This window comes from Rattus norvegicus, chromosome 13 (genome assembly GCF_021556685.1).
Source record: "Rattus norvegicus strain SHRSP/BbbUtx chromosome 13, alternate assembly SHRSP_T2T, whole genome shotgun sequence".
NCBI classification, from domain to species: Eukaryota; Metazoa; Chordata; class Mammalia; order Rodentia; family Muridae; genus Rattus; species Rattus norvegicus.
In genome coordinates this window covers 75,148,594-75,162,139 of record NC_141546.1, presented here as the reverse complement: position 1 = coordinate 75,162,139, position 13,546 = coordinate 75,148,594, and the positions used below count along the sequence as shown (strand labels likewise).

The following is a 13,546-nucleotide window of genomic DNA, read 5'->3' as shown; positions in this document are numbered from 1 at the left end:
CATAAAACCAGCCACAGGAGACCCAGTGATTAGCAGGGAAAGTTACCTAAGAGAAAAGAAATTGAGTCTGTCTTTAAATAGTTTAACAAATGTCACATGAACTTACCCTCTCCTGTCATAAAATACCTTACTATGGTAGAACTCATATTAAAAGCTCTAACTGAAAAAGAGGGACAAGAAGGACTTTTGAGAGATGGGTAAGTCCATGATGTTGATAGTGATAATTGTTTCATGGATTATATATTTATTTCTAAATACATTGTTTTCTTTCAGGTTCCTATTGCTGTAATAGAATGTCATGATCAAAAGCATGGGGAGGAAAGGGGTTATTTCTTATACTTTCACTTCACAGTCCATTATCTTGGGAAGTCAGGGCAAGAACTCAAAACAGGGCAGGAACCTGAAGGCAGGAGCTAATGCAGAAGCCCTGAAAGTGCTGCTTACTGACTTGCTCCTTGTGGCTTGCTCAGCCTGCTTTCTTATAGCACTCAGGGTGACACTACCTATAATAGGCTAGGTCCTTCCCCACCAATTGTCTATCAAGAAAATGCATCATAGTCTTACCCACAAGTCAATCTGTGGAGAAAATTTTCAATTCGGGTTCCCTTTTCTTAAATGACTCTAACTTCTGTCAAGTTGACATAAAATTGTCCATCACATATATAAAGTTGTATATATTAACTGTGTGCCATTCATATCATAGTTTAATATTAAACTTAGTTATTTATATTTTAATGTATTTTATATATATTCAATCTATTAAGCCTATATACATATTAAAGTTATTAAACTATAGATGTGGATATATCTGAGATGACTGGCTATAAGTTTCAGATTTCTGTCTATACAGTACTCTTCAAACAAACAAACAAACAAAAATAGTAATAAAGTGGCTGTCTTCTGAGCTACCTGTCAGTGCTGATGTTGTAAGGCAGACACTGCCTTACCAAAAATCAGTAGAGCAGTTCTTCCATTAGTCAAGGCACCACAGTGATGGGATGCTGTCAAGTCCATTCAGAGGTATCCTTGCTTGGGGGACCATTATGTTCTGCATGAAACAAGCAAGAATAATAACAACATGACAGCATCCTTCATCAGGTCAGAGATTCCTGAGAACATACATGCATACATGCCACTTAGCCAAGTCTACGATGTTTCCCAGTAATCTGTTTTTCCCCAAATTCCTATATATTTATAACGTAAACCACCTACCACAGTTCCAGTTTTTTATTTTATACTCCATTTCTCTGATGATATGAGTTACAACTGTAAAATGAAACTCATTTCTTTGTGAGATGGCTTGTAAGCTCAATCTCATGACGTTTCATCTTCCCCTTTTTGTCAAGTACTTGAATAATGCATACCATTGGAAACAACATCTGACCTGTCTTCCTACACCAGAATCCTGTAGCAAGGTGTTGGGTGGAACTAAGACCTGAATGGAAAACCAGTTTGGTTGTGTGAATTTTATAATGTTGAGAGATCAGGATGTCATCTTTGATATTTGACCTGATTTTTGGATCTTGGGAAATTTTCAAATTTTAAAGAATTCATGATCTAAAAAGCAGTCAGACATGGGGCTGGAGAGATGGTTAAGAGCACTGTCTGCCTGTGTCTCTCAGGACAGATCTACATCTGGTTCCTGTCAGCCTGCACTTTTTTGCTTCATCCATCTTATCTAGTTTGGTGGCTGTATATGTATGGGCCACATGTGGGGTAGGCTCTGAATGGGTGTTCCTTCAGTCTCTGTTCTAAACTTTGCCTCCCTATTCCCTCCTAAAGGTATTCTTTTTCCCCTTTTAAAGGAGTGAAGCATTCGCATTTTGGTCACCCTTCTTGAGTTTCATGTGTTCTGTGAATCTAGGGTAATTCGAGCATGACACAGCCAGAATATGGCAAATACACAGGCGAATGCCAGCAGCAAACCACTGAACTGAGAAAGGGATCCCCGTTGAAGGAATCAGAGAAAGGACTGAAAGAGCTTGAAGGGGCTTGAGACCCCATATGAACAACAATGCCAACCAACCAGAGCTTTCAGGGACTAAGCCATTACCCAAAGCCTATACTTGGACTGACCCTGAGCTCCAACTGCATAGGTAGCAATAAATAGCCTAGTAAGAGCACCAGTGGAAGGGGAAGCCCTTGGTCCTGCCAAGACTGATCCCCCAGTGAAGGGGATTGTTGGGGGGAGGGTGGTAATGGGGGGAGAATGGGGAGGGAACACCAACATAGAAGGGGAGGGGTTAGGGGGATGTTGGCCTGGAAACTGGGAAAGAGAATAACAATTGAAATGTAAATAAGAAATACCCAAGTTAATAAAGATGGAGGGGGAAAAAAAAAAGAGCACTGTCTACTCTCCCAGAGGTCCTGAGTTCAATTCCCAGCAACCACAGGGTGGTTTACATGCATCTGTAATGGGATCTGATGCCCTCTTCTGGTGTGTCTGAAGATAGCTACAGTGTACTCATATACATAAAACAAACAAATCTCTTGAAAATAGTACTGTGGCACCTTTCCCTTCCCCTAGTGTAGAAAAGGCACGGGTACCTAATTTGTGTCTTAGAGTGAGTGAGCCAAAGGTGCAGGCAGCCTGGCAATATTTTATCAGTTTTTTGCTCAGTCTTTTTTTATTGTTAATATGCCCAGAGTTTCTTTACCTTTCTTATCATAACCCAGGTAAACACAACACTTAATGCATTTTCTCCTGTTTTACATGACTTCCAGGTAAGAATGAAGAAAACTACTCGCTATTGAGTACCCACTATGCGCTAGGCTCTTTAACAGTTTCTTTTATGTATGCATCTTAAAAAGTTTGCAGAGCATTTTGGCCATATAGATAATGTTGCCATTTTATTGAGACGAAAAGAGTGCTAAGTAACTTCTGCATGAATATAGCTCGTCAATGTGAGTAAGGGATAAAGATGTGGCTGTGCAAATAGAGGCGTGACTAGCAATTAGGGGGTTCTGGGTTTGACAGCCTCTGACACAATAAAGTGGTGCTGGTGCTGGTGTCAATGTAACTAAAAGATGATTTAATGATCAGCACCTTCCTGTGTTCTTAGAGATGTATTTAATTCTCAATACTCACGTTTCAGGGAGTAGGCCAGTTCCTCTAGTCTACTTCTGACTTCATCTATTACAGACGAAGGCATGCCTACATCCTAGTGTATCGCGTGCTTTTGCTTCCGTTAGTGTTCATAGACCCCATTGTATCTTCCTCCTTAGCTGGCCTTCCTCGTTTTGAAGTCCTGATAGTTGGAGAGCATTTGCTTTTTCATCTTTGTAATCAATAAAAGTGACAACCTAACGTTTTTTTTTAAGAACCTAATTTTTTTTAAAGTTAGTGTTCACAGTTGTAGACCTGTGAATTTAGTCAAGTATGTTTTTCATTTTACAATGTAAATCTTTTCCTGTCCTGAGCATGTCTGGCTTATACAGAGCATTCTCAAGTGTAAGCTTTTAATTAAGTCTCTTTCATCTGTCTTAGTTAGGATTCGATTGTCATGAAGAGACAACATGCCCACAGTAACTCTAATAAAGGACAACATTTAACTGGGGCTGGCTTAGAGTTCAGAGGATTGGGCCATTATCATCATGGCAGAAGCATGGCCCGGAGCCTGCACTCAGACATGGTGCTAGAGAATTAGCTGAGACTTCTACATCTGGATTGTTAGGCAGCAGGAAACAAGTGAGCCACTGGGCCTGCTCTGAACTTCTGAAACCTCAAAGCTCACCCCCAGTAACACAGTTTGTTCAGCAAGGCCACACCTACTCCAGCAAGTTCACATGCTCTAATTCTTTCAGTAATGGCACTCCCTGTGAGCCTGTATGGGCCATTTTCATTCAGACTACCACAGCACTGGCCACCTACTTTCCACAAGACCTGAGAATTACATTTCTCGTCATTGCATTATGGCTTTGGGACAATTGTTGGCCCTTTCCCATATTCCTTTCTCAGTAGAAAGGGGTCATAGGGTACCACATTCAAACATAAGATTCTGATGTACGTATTCTTCTAAACTGGATATGAGAGGCTGATGTAGGATGAACTCTTTGCCTGAAAGTAAAACATACATGTCCTTGTGAAGAGCTCCCCATTCCCCATACAGGAAGGCGCTGCTAGCAGCCTTAGGGAAGGAGATAAGGTGGCATGATGGTCTACAGTACAGAGTGCATTCTAACACCTTCTAGCTCGTCCTTACCTACATTAGTTTCTCCATTTATTTACCTTCCTGAAATTTGACGCCCTAGAAGCTCAACTTTCCCTTTGCCTTGTCATTTCTCTGAAAAATCACTGCTCTTTATTAAGATCTATACAGGCCCAGGCTCTGCCACTACTCTGAGTGCCTAAGCCCAGTGCCTCCACGTGTCTGCACCCCAGGGGTATTGAACTTGTGTTGTTGTCCCAGTTGTCCTGCCTGGGGTCAGATTTATTTGCAGAACTCCTAGCAGTGAAGCTAGATGGATAGAGAAAGGGTTTCCTCTTCTATGGATGACGTATCCATACTCCCTTGTTATCATAAGGATATTTCTTAGAATAAACACTAACTCTTTTATGGCAATGTAAGGAAATTTGAGAAGTCTAGTATTATGAACTAGTTAGCAGAAAGTTGCTATTTCAAATTTTTAAACAACTATATAAGTCAAATCTTTTTCTTAAGAAGATGTTCTATGATTTGTTACTGACTCTTTTGAACAGTAAGTAAGGTATTGTGGGCTTGGAAGACAGAAGAAAAAAAATACTGAGATGGTGTTGGCTTTTCTATTGCTATAAAATTCCCAGAATCCAATTTTCCACTTAGCTAAATGATGTTCTAGAATAGTTATTTTTCTTGATATTGACAAAGATTCTGTCAGAAAGGTCAACTGAAAATAAGACTAAGGTAAAATATAGAAACTGAAGGCATGCAGGGTGGATTCCTGAGGAACAGTGTGGTAGGGATATTTGGGAAACTGAGATCCATAACCATCTGTTAGAATGACCCTTATGTAGTCTTTATCAAATGTACCAAAACATTTTAAGTATTTTTCTTGTTGATACTGTATTTTCATTATCCCATTTACTACTTAAAATTTATTTTATAAGCATAAGAACCAAATCACTTAATTCTACAATGATTTGATTTATTTTTACTTCTTTTTACCAGAATGTTTGAAGCAAGTTTTTATCATTTCTAATTTATATGGGAAAACATACTTAAGTATTCTTTGATAACAAATCATTTGAGTTGAAATACGTCTGTTTCTTTTTAAAGAAAAATTATATGAATTGATATGGTTGCATACATACAATTCAAGCCTGAGATGGTTGCATATATCTATAACTCTAGAACATGAAGTCAGAGACAAGGGGACCAAGGCCAGCTTACATACAGAGAGGGTTCGAGACCCACCTGGGATATGTTGGAAAGACTCTCTTTCCAAGAAAAATTCCTGTAAGCTAAGAAGTCACTGAATTCTTCCTTTCCTTCCAGCCAGAATGTTGTATTTTCTGAATGGTTTATGACAATGCTTTTCACAACCACTTTCAGTAGCACAGTCTTAATGTGAAATGAGACACCCCCCCTACCGTGTGTGTGTGTGTGTGTGTGTGTGTGTGTGTGTGTGTGTGTGTGTGTAGAGTATGAAATACCTGAATTTCTTCCTTAGTTTTCTAGTTCCAACACAAGTTGTCTCATCTTAGGCAGACCAGTAAAGGTTTCTGTCGAACCTTAGGAGACTAAAATATGAGCACACAGCAAATAAACTACACACACACACACACACACACACACACACACACACACACAAAACACAGAGTATCCAATAATTTTCATGGTAAAAATTGTACTTTATGAAAGTTGTTCTGGTTTTTATTTGTACTTTTATTTTTTATATTTTGAGAGTACAGTTTAATTATATCATATCCCACTTCCCTTTCCTTTCAAACACTCTTATACACCCCTTCCTTCCTGTTTATCAAATTGATGGCTTCTTTTTTTATTAGTTGTTACTATATACATAAATGATTATGTAAAAAGGGCTTTGCTTATGTTAGGCAAGTGTTCTACCACAGAATTACATCCTCAACCCCTCCCCCTTTTTGAGTCAGGGTCTTGTTATGTAGCCCAGTCTGGCCTTGAATTTGTGGTCCTCTTGATTCTCAAGTGTGAGATTGTAGATGAGTGTCACCATACCCAGTCTGATGTTAATGTTTTGTTTCTGTTTTTGTTTTCTTTGCTAGAGTTTTGGCAACAATAAGAAGGGTGATAGCCCCTTCTTGTTTCACTAGAACCACAGTGGTTCTCTATTATTTGGACTGTAGGTACTTGTCAGAAAGTTAAGTTTCTATCTGATTACATCCAGATTTGCAGCTCTTTTGTGGTAGAATAGGAAATGCTGACTCAAGGGGAGAAAGAGCTACAGAGAAACAGAGAACACACACACACACACACACAGAGAGAGAGAGAGAGAGAGAGAGAGAGAGAGAGAGAAACATTTGGGGTGCCCTCTTAGCCTTCTTACTTCCTGTACCACGATAAACTTTATATAAAAAATGTTAGTGTCTGTTTTAAGAGATCAGCTATAAAAGCAAGGAACCAGGACACTCGGACACAGGACACATTGTTAAAATAACATTAAGCAGGTCTGGAGAGATGGCTCAGCAGTTAAGAGCACTGATTGCTCTTTCAGAGGTCCTGAGCTCAAGTCCCAGCAACCACATGGTGGGTCACAACCATCTGTAACAGGATCCGATGCCCTCTTACTGGTGTGTCCTAAGAGAGCAACAGTGTACTCACATAAAATAAATAAATAAATCTTAAAAAAAATTTAAAAAGATAACATTAAGCAGTTATCCTGAAGGTGCTGTTGTGCTTTTACCTCCAGTTTGCTCCAATTGATTATTTACTTTATCTTGGAGATTTACAAATGTGTGTGTGTGTGTGTGTGTGTGTGTGTGTGTGTGTGTGTGTGTGTATGTATGTATATACATTTGTATGTATGTATATATGTTTGTTTTTCAAGACAGGGTTTCTTTTCTCTGTGTAGGTCTGGTTGTCTGGAATTCACTTTGTAGACCAGGCTGGCCTTGAACTCAGATATCCTCAGCCTCCTGAATACTGGCATTAAAGGTGTAGACCACCATTGTCCGGTATGGAAATTTAAAAATTTTAAACTCTGCTTAATTCCTATTGTTAGCAACTCATTAGGGAAGAATTTATTTGATCAGAGATGGTCAAAACTATATTTTGTTTTGTTTAGTAAACATCAGAATTAAACTGGTGTTTAAAAATGTCGTTTAAAAGGTCTGTGGCATGTGAAAGTTACTTGGTTTTCATAATTTCAACTTTAACAGTTACTAAATAGTACTTAGCATTATGCTGTGGGTTTTTGTGTTTCAGCATTACATGTGTGTGAATGTGGCCAGCCTTCCCAGTGTGCTGTATTGCTTCTGTATACTCTGCAATTAGTACAAGTCAGTCTTTTCATAAACACTTCAGCCTGAGGGCGTGTCCAATGCTGGTGCATGTTCTGTTCACATTCTGTCATTTTACCCTAACCACCTATCTTCTTTGGAGATTTCAGTAATGTGACAAGGATTGTAGCTTCCCAGATTAAACACAGGGCATTAGATTAGATTTCTGTCTCTTTTTGCTAGAAAGCAAGAGTGAATAAGGTCAGCCTTTTAGCTGTCTGTCTGTCTGCTTTTACTGTGAGCATCACATGCTAGGAAAAGCTAGTTCATCTGTCTGTGTGTTTGGGATTCAACAGCATAAACTGTCAGACTAACACTGATTGAAGGTGGACTGGGAGGGGAAAGCCTATCTGTCCAATGGCTCGCCATTGGCTTCTTATTACAGCATTCTCCCCTGAGACTCGCTCTGCATGCTCATTCACCTACCTCCCCCCTCTGCTTGTTCCCCTTCCTTTCTTACCCCTTCATTACTGATTCACAGCTAGAGGCAGCACGGTGGCGGTGGCGGCAGCAGTAACGGGGCAGCGACAGCAACAGCAGCAGGGCTGCTTGTCAGGAATCACGATTGCAATGAGCTCATCCTTTTCTCCTTGCAGCTTCACAACTGCCCTGGCTTCCTGGCTACAGCTACTGCTGCCTGCCTGCTCGCCTGCTCGTACACAGATATTCATTCTCTCTCTCTCTCTCTCTCTCTCTCTCTCTCTCTCTCTCTCTCTCTCTCTCTCTCTCTCTCACACACACACACACACACACACACACACACACACACTCACACCTCTCAGTCACACATGCTAGAGCCCTCTGAGCTTGTCCATTTTGACACATGCATCTGAACTCTTCCTGCTCTGCTCTTGGCTATTTTTCCAGGATTCAATTGCTTTTGCCATTTTTTTTTTACATCAACCTTTGATTTCCTTCTCTAGTCTACTCCAGGGCTTGTGCATAGTTGATAATTTAGACAAAATGTTTTTCTTGTGGCGACATTAGCTGACAGTTCCCATCATAGACCATTTTGTGCATCTTCCTGGGGAGACGTAGCCTGGCTCCCCTCTATCTGCAGTTCTTAGGATTGTGGATGAGAGATCCAGCTTTCTCATTCTGGATACCTATTTACTGCTCATGGAAGAAGGGGTGCCCTGCCCAGCCCCAGCTGCTAAGCTCACACCTCCTGTCAAAAAGTCCCAGGACATGCACGACGAGAGGAGCAAGCTGGTGAATGAGTATGCATGTCGAGTGCTGGAACTTCTGGGGATGGGGCATCGGCTGTTTGTGCCACGGCTTCTGGCGGTGAGATCGTTTTTCATTGGACTTAATTTGTAGAGAGTCTGTGTATCCTCTATGAGAATGTCACTCTGGAGGCTGTGGGTTCCTGTTTCCTTCCCTTGCAGCCCTTTCTGTTGAGAAGGAGGGCTGAGTGGCCACTGCTGTGTAGCTTCCATGAAGCCTGGACCATGCCACTCCTTAACTGGCTACAAGAAATTATGGCTCTCTTCTCAGAGCCTAGGGTCACATCAGTGGCATTATCACTGTGGCAAGGAGGAAAAAGAAAAATTTTCAGGCTGTCTAGGCTCAGAAATGAACCAGAAAACCCCAAAACTTGATGTGGGTGTTCTGTTATTTATTTCTCCAAAGGGTTAAATTTTACAACAGAAATAGCCATCTATCTGGACTATGTGAGGCTGGCTTCCCAACCTTCTCACATGACTGCTGGTTAGATTTGGGGAATGGGGTTTTATTACCTAAAAGCCCTTGGGTAAGAAATTGCAGGTTTCTCTCCTGGGGTGATTGAACTATGTGTCTATAAAACTGCATATAGCTGCCAGGTCTGTTCTGTGAGTCGAAGAAGTCGGGCTTGTTTGTTATTTGATTTTCTGAATAAGAGAAAAACCAGCCTTTCTCATTTCCTACTAAGGGTTAACATTAAATACCCACAATTGCCGTGGCAGGGTTTCTCTTCAGTGGTTCCAGAGCTGGACCTAGCAACTGTTGGGTGATACAATTGGTCTACAGTAGTCCTATACCATCATTCCGTAATTGGAAGGGAAAAACAGCTTTGTCTGTGTTATAGAATAGATATTAATGAATTTTAATGCTAGTCTGGATTTATATGATTCTCTCACCTGCATATCTTTGCAATACAGTGATTATTTGACTGGATTTAATTCTTACTTTTCCTCCATTTCTTCTGGCTGACCATAACAGACATTCTGTAGCCATGTGTTAGAAATTTCCCACCATGAAAAAAGTCAGTTGGTCATTGCAAGATGAAATTAGATGTGATGGGCAGTATAAAATTATAGGGAGGTTATTTGAGAAATCTAACAATTTCTTTTCCATGTAGGGAAGAATTTTTAGAAATCTGAGTTTTATGTTTTAATGCCTAGGTGAAACCATTGCTTTCCTGATTCACAGTTTAATTTACAAGGGAGAAAACAAAAGATCCTCATGTATTAGAAATGAGTTTTATTTTTAAGTACAGAAATTTTGGCACTAGAAATTGCTAATATACATTTAAACAAATTCCTTGCATCTCTGAGTCTTGGTGTAACAAATTTCCAAGTCTTAAAGGCTACCTAACTGTGACTCAAGGGTTTCTACTGATGACTTAATAGACCTGGTGTGGCACATTTTACTTTCAAGTTTTCAGTATTTTGAAGTAAAACATGAATTGATAGCTTAAAAGATGTCTCGCAGTCATATCTATACTAGAGATAAATTTAAACTTCTAGTTAAAAACTTTTAATTAGCAACAAAGTCCACAGAGTGTTGGACTCCCAAACTTGAGGTCTTAGGGCGGTTACATATGTCCTGTGTTGCAGATGGACAAATCTGGATGTCAAATGATGTATTTAAAGTAAGTGCTTCCCTCGAGGATTTTTTGGACTCTACCTTATAGAGTCTAGGCAATAGTGCTAACATGTGACTAACATATGCTGAGCACTGTCATGGCCATTTGGAAGTCTCTGGCATTGTAGTACACAGTTGCCCTTGAAAGATTGTTGATAGAACCGTTGTTTGTATGTAGCTTATATTTTGGGAGTCTGTTAATTAACATGGTGACTGTGAATTGGGATCTGCTATCCAAGGAGTTACCACTCAAAGTTTAGCTTGTATACTGGGAGGGTGGGGGATGGGCTTAGTTGTTCAGCTCAGTGTTATTGGACTGACTAATGATTCAGGATTGATGATGGTCCTAGGAGGCATCCTGACACATGCATTATCAGTGTCTGTCCATTTCCAGCCAGGAGCCAAGTTTAAGACATGACTCTGCCTTTTTAGTCATGTTTTAAACATGACGACATACAAACATGTTCAGATCACTTATTTTAAAACGCCATTAAATTTCATTATAAATTAGTTTAAAAAAAAGTCAAGGCCAGGTATAGCTGTGCTTCCCTGTGACCCTGGCTCTCAGAAGGCTGAAGCCAAGGGTCAACTTCTGCTACACAGTGAGTTCCAGGCCAGCCTGCGCTGCAGTGCCTCATGTGAAAACAAAAGTAAACGATGATTTATCCAACCAGAGTGGTCCATTTTACCTTAAGTTTTATTTATGGTTCCTAATTAACGCAAAGAGAACTAAATGATGAGGTTTGTGTGATGGTGAGAGACCAGCGAAGACAGGATGAACATTTAGAATCTATGTGATTTACCTCTCAAAGGTACAGATAGTAAAGAACAATTCCCCCAATACATCAAGTACTTATACAAGTGCTTCATTTTAGATGTTACCACCATGCATCAACTCCATGCAGTGACTTAGCAAACATGTTTCTTTATTGGAATTAATACACAACTGGATGTAAACATCTTATACATCAGCTAAAGCCTATCCTTATCCAAATCTAGAGGTTCTATGGCCTACAACAGTTGGGGGAGGCTACACAGAAATCCTATAGGACATCATAAGTGAAAGAAGAAAGGCCATTTAGAGTACAAACAATGAAGAGGAGAAAAGAACCATGCAGCTTCCCCCGCCCCAAATACTCACCCAGAGTTTGTTGTGTCGTAGAGAGCTTGAGGAAACATTTCTCACCCAAGAGTACTTAGGAGTGTAGAATAGAAACATCTGGAACTAAAACTCAGATGTTAGGACTATTTTCACCCAATTTTCTTTTTTTAAAAAAGAAAGAAAATGTGTTATTCTTACACTGCATTTTTTAAGTGGGGAAACACATTCAGTGTGGTGTCAGCAGAAGTATATAACACATGGCTAGAGGTTATGCACTGCTAGTGAACTTTGTGGTTGAAGAAAAACTTTTACTCTCTTCACAGTCAGAATTCTTCTTTTCTCTCTAGGTTTTCTTTTTTAAATTGCAGTCATATGACATGAGAAGTTATTATCATGTCGTTAGATATTAAAATATTTTCATCACATGTATTTTCAATACTGATCCCCTGGATATTTCCACAGTAAGTTCAGAAGACTTCCAATGAAGATTGAGATGTGTGTGTGTGTGTGTGTGTGTGTGTGTGTGTGTTTGTGTGTGTGTGTACGCACATACCTGCACACATGTACACACGTTCAGGCAAATATTCTAGCTGCCCATTTATTAACCATTGAAATAATCCATTTCAATGAAAAATTTATGCTATCAAAATATACCCTAATATGTTTTTAGTTTATGGACTTTTCTGAGATAAAGTGAAGGTAAAAGCCGCCTGGAGACCGGATTATCTCCTCCTTTTACCTTTATTGTTATCATCTGTAAAGGTTGCTCACTGAGGGGAGGTTATTGCTTTTTAAAAAGTTAAGAACCCAAATACAGAAAATGTCATGTGTATACTTTTTATGCCTCTCAAAAAATCCCAAACGTCTTCATATTAAAGTAAGTACAAAATCAGTTCCCTAATTTGTACTGCGTAAATTTTGTCTTTTAACCCTGGGACTGCTGTACCTAGAGCTTATATGAATCTATAGAACAACTTAGAGTGATGTCTGTTGTGGGATTGACTATTTTATTCCTATTACTGCGGCAACCTCAAAGAATATTATAGTAAAACCACCTCTTGCAGGTATTTCTTACTACCTCCGTAAAAAAAGGAAGTAGAATTTGTGTAAATGACTTTAATCATACCGACAGGCTTCATATATAATTCTGTTCAAATGAAGAAATGAGTGATGTCCCCTCTGAAGATGTAAGGGACAAACATAGTTCCCATTATGAAAAGATTGTCGTAAAGCAAGAGACATGTATTGGTGAGCCACTGATTTATTTAGATGTTACTGTGTAGATGTTACCTCCCACCACTGTTACTTAACAGTGTTGGAGAAATACTGCCTTTTGATAGTTTACTGTTCCCTTGTAATTATTCAAAGGTACTATAGAAAAACTCAAGAATTTGCCAGCAAGATGGGAAAAATGGTTCATCTTTTATTGACTATGCTTATAAACAAAAAGTTAATAATTTTCCAGTTGAGAAATAAAAGCCTTTCCAGTGTAAATCAGGTCCAGCTTGATAGGATTCTGTGGTCAAAAGTCAGGACATCTTTTTGGGGGTACTTGGTCATGATTAAGCAAGTGTCAGTCTTCCTGTTAAAGCTTAAAACTTATCATCATGAAATCATGTGCTAAGCCTCTCTTCATTATCAGGGGATTAATATTCATATAACTCTAAGCTTAATTATAACCATTGTTATCATCTTCATAGCTAGGTAATTATTAATTTGTGTGGATTAGAGCTAGTGAACCTGGTTGAAGCCATGTGTTCTTTTCATAGGAAGCACTTACTTCTCATTGTGCCTTAGACTAACAATAACATTAATGCTTGCCTTCTCTGAAACATGCATTTAAAAAAATAAGTTCAGTGCTACACAAAATATGAATATATAAAGTCTTTCATATATGTAATATATATTTAATGAATGTAAGGAGGATAAGAAAAAGTATCAATAGGCTAGGTAAGTCTGTCTCTGAGTTGTGAGACATTATGTTAAGCTTTAAAATCCTGTCTTCTTTAGGCTAAGGAGTTACATCTGTGGGTAAAGAGCTTGCTGTGCAAGGAGGAAGAATGCCAGTTCTAATCCGTAGCACCTACATTAAAAACCAGATGCGATGGTGTGTACCTCTAACCCCGACACTAGGGAGTTGA

General features: G+C 39.3%; 1 protein-coding gene across 9 annotated transcripts in view; it reads left to right on the top strand.

The window, feature by feature from the left end:
* Rabgap1l (RAB GTPase activating protein 1-like) overlaps window positions 1–13,546 on the top strand; it is a 595,723-nt gene that overhangs the window by 462,964 nt on the left and 119,213 nt on the right. Inside the window, exon 1 of one of the 9 annotated variants that reach the window (XM_087580938.1) lies at window positions 7,617–8,743. Coding sequence (XP_087437064.1) covers window positions 8,576–8,743 — 168 coding nt within the window. The 5' untranslated portion in view covers window positions 7,617–8,575. 9 annotated transcript variants of the gene reach the window in all.